Source organism: Halyomorpha halys, unplaced genomic scaffold (assembly GCF_000696795.3).
Source record: "Halyomorpha halys isolate HHAL.00 unplaced genomic scaffold, Hhal_1.1 Scaffold401.1, whole genome shotgun sequence".
NCBI lineage: Eukaryota > Metazoa > Arthropoda > Insecta > Hemiptera > Pentatomidae > Halyomorpha > Halyomorpha halys.
Window position 1 is genome coordinate 1,199,898 of NW_027108484.1, and position 2,198 is coordinate 1,202,095.

Here is a 2,198-nt window from a genome sequence, read left to right on the forward strand (position 1 = left end):
ATGTTGATAAAGGCAGGAGCAGAAATAGATGCAGCTGACGTTGTTGGTATGACGCCATTACATTTCGCCGCAAGAGAAAGATATCAGAAGGTAGTGCGGTCAATTATTAATTTTGGAGCTTTGGTCGACAGTAGAAACGAAAACGGAAGCACGCCACTCCACCTAGCGTGCGAATGGAGCACCAAATTCACAGAAGTGGAACAATTAGAGATCGTAGATAACCTTATATTTCGTGGGGCAGATATCCATACAACGGATCTCAACAAAATGACACCATTACATTTAGCATCCATGGGGAATCATTCAACGATTATCTATGTACTTTTATTATATAAAGCTGACCTATCTAGAAGAGATGCGTTGCTTAACCAACCTATCCATTACGCCGCACTATATGGTCGTTCCAAGGTAATATTCGAGCTACTTATGAAAGGAAAGGAAATGACTGAAAGTGTGTCTGTGAATAAGGATCAGGAAACTCCTTTGTTCATAGCTTCCAGAGAAGGACACACCAAAGTAGTAGCAATGCTCTTACAGGCTGGGGTCGAAAGTCTTCAGCCTGATGTTAAAGGGAGGACTGCTTTGCACCGCAGCGCTGCCAGAGGCCACTCAACCATTGTAAAAATTCTTCGTCAAGCTCTGCTAAATATAAACAAGGAAGACAAATGGGGCTTCACAGCATTGAATTACGCTGCTTCTTGGAAAGGACATCAGGAGGTTATAGGATATCTCTCCACTACCCAACTCAACATCACAACATCATATTATTTACAGAAATCACTTCCTCATCAAAATATTTTGAAAAACCAAATATCGCTATCGGTACAAAAGTTGCCGGGTGTTAAATTGGGAATACCTTATTCTTTTAAAATAGGCACCGAAAATGTCATCAAGTACATAAATTACGAAGATTGGGAAAACGAATCAAATATCACTTGTGCGACAACGCATAGTAATTGTCATGCTTTCGGTATTTCTTTATTGGGAACAATGAACGAAAAACTCCCCTAGGACTGATTTATCCTTTGTTATAGATTCTAAAACAGGAAATAATACCATAAAAGAAATTATGTTAATAAATTTTCATTCTACAAATTTTGTTATAATTAAAAAATTCAGATTCATCCCACTTTAGAGCATGATATTTTTAAAAATTGTTTCGGTTGTTTTATAGATGAATGTCCGTGTTATTATATAATTATTATCTACTGTCAAAATTAAATATAACTTATTTAATTACATTTAGAATAAAATAATTTAGCAGTATGTTTAATAATAATTTGTTACTTTTTAATTATATTCCATAAAATTCCAAATCGTCCTCCTGGAGTGCTTTGGAGTTGATCCTCATCCTTTTCACTGATGAACCTCATTAGTGATTCAATAAGCTTAAGAACAAATTAAGTTATCTTTCATTTCTATCTAGTGGACATGATGAATCATTGTGTTAGTTGCAAAATTGCAGTAATACACTCTCTACATATAGCCAATGTGTATATAATTACTGTCCTGATATCAATAAAGCAAACTCTCAGAACGATAAAGGTTAAGGGTTCAATCAATAAGAAAATATCTGGTAAAGAAAGTGCGAAATAAAATTATCAAGGCTGTTGCGGCGTAGCGGAGTACTGATGGCAGGGATCCAACTCTACAAAACTACACTTAAACTTCTGACTACCATGATGCCATGAAGCTATATTATAGTATACGGTATTACAATTTGTTAATTCCTCTAATATCACTAATAGTAGTACTAAGTATTATTATTATTACCACTCTAGTTTCTACAGTTGTACTGTGAACTAATTCTATTAGCTTTCATTATGAAACAAGGCCTAGGTGGAATAGTTATTATTGTCTCATGTCTTTAATGTAATATAATTATTTGAATTTAGAAAATAGAACGCTTCACAGAGAAACTATTTGTTTTTCTTTGCCACACCTTTTTTTTCTTGTATTTCAGGGAACAATGTTTAATTACTAGATGTAAAACAAAATGAACCTGATAACAGCGATTTTTATTCCAGATATTAAAATCAAAATATAACAGGTAATAAAACAATCACATAATTGTAAAGGATTTGTTTACCTCATATTAAAAAAAAGTTAATAAACTTCGATATTTTATTTTTAAAAAATATACTTGGATAATATTTTGTTGCGATGAAAGTTTGTAAGTAAATCCGGCAAATTGTGTC

The 2,198-nt window shown here is 33.4% G+C and overlaps 1 protein-coding gene across 1 annotated transcript; it reads left to right on the plus strand.

The window, feature by feature from the left end:
- Positions 1-1,913, plus strand: LOC136795629 (serine/threonine-protein phosphatase 6 regulatory ankyrin repeat subunit B-like; the record flags this gene model as incomplete). Its single annotated transcript, XM_067046828.1, is given in 1 exon segment — positions 1-1,913. A coding segment is annotated over 1 exon segment (1,011 nt). The 3' UTR covers positions 1,012-1,913.
- Between the last annotated feature and the right edge of the window lie 285 nt (positions 1,914-2,198).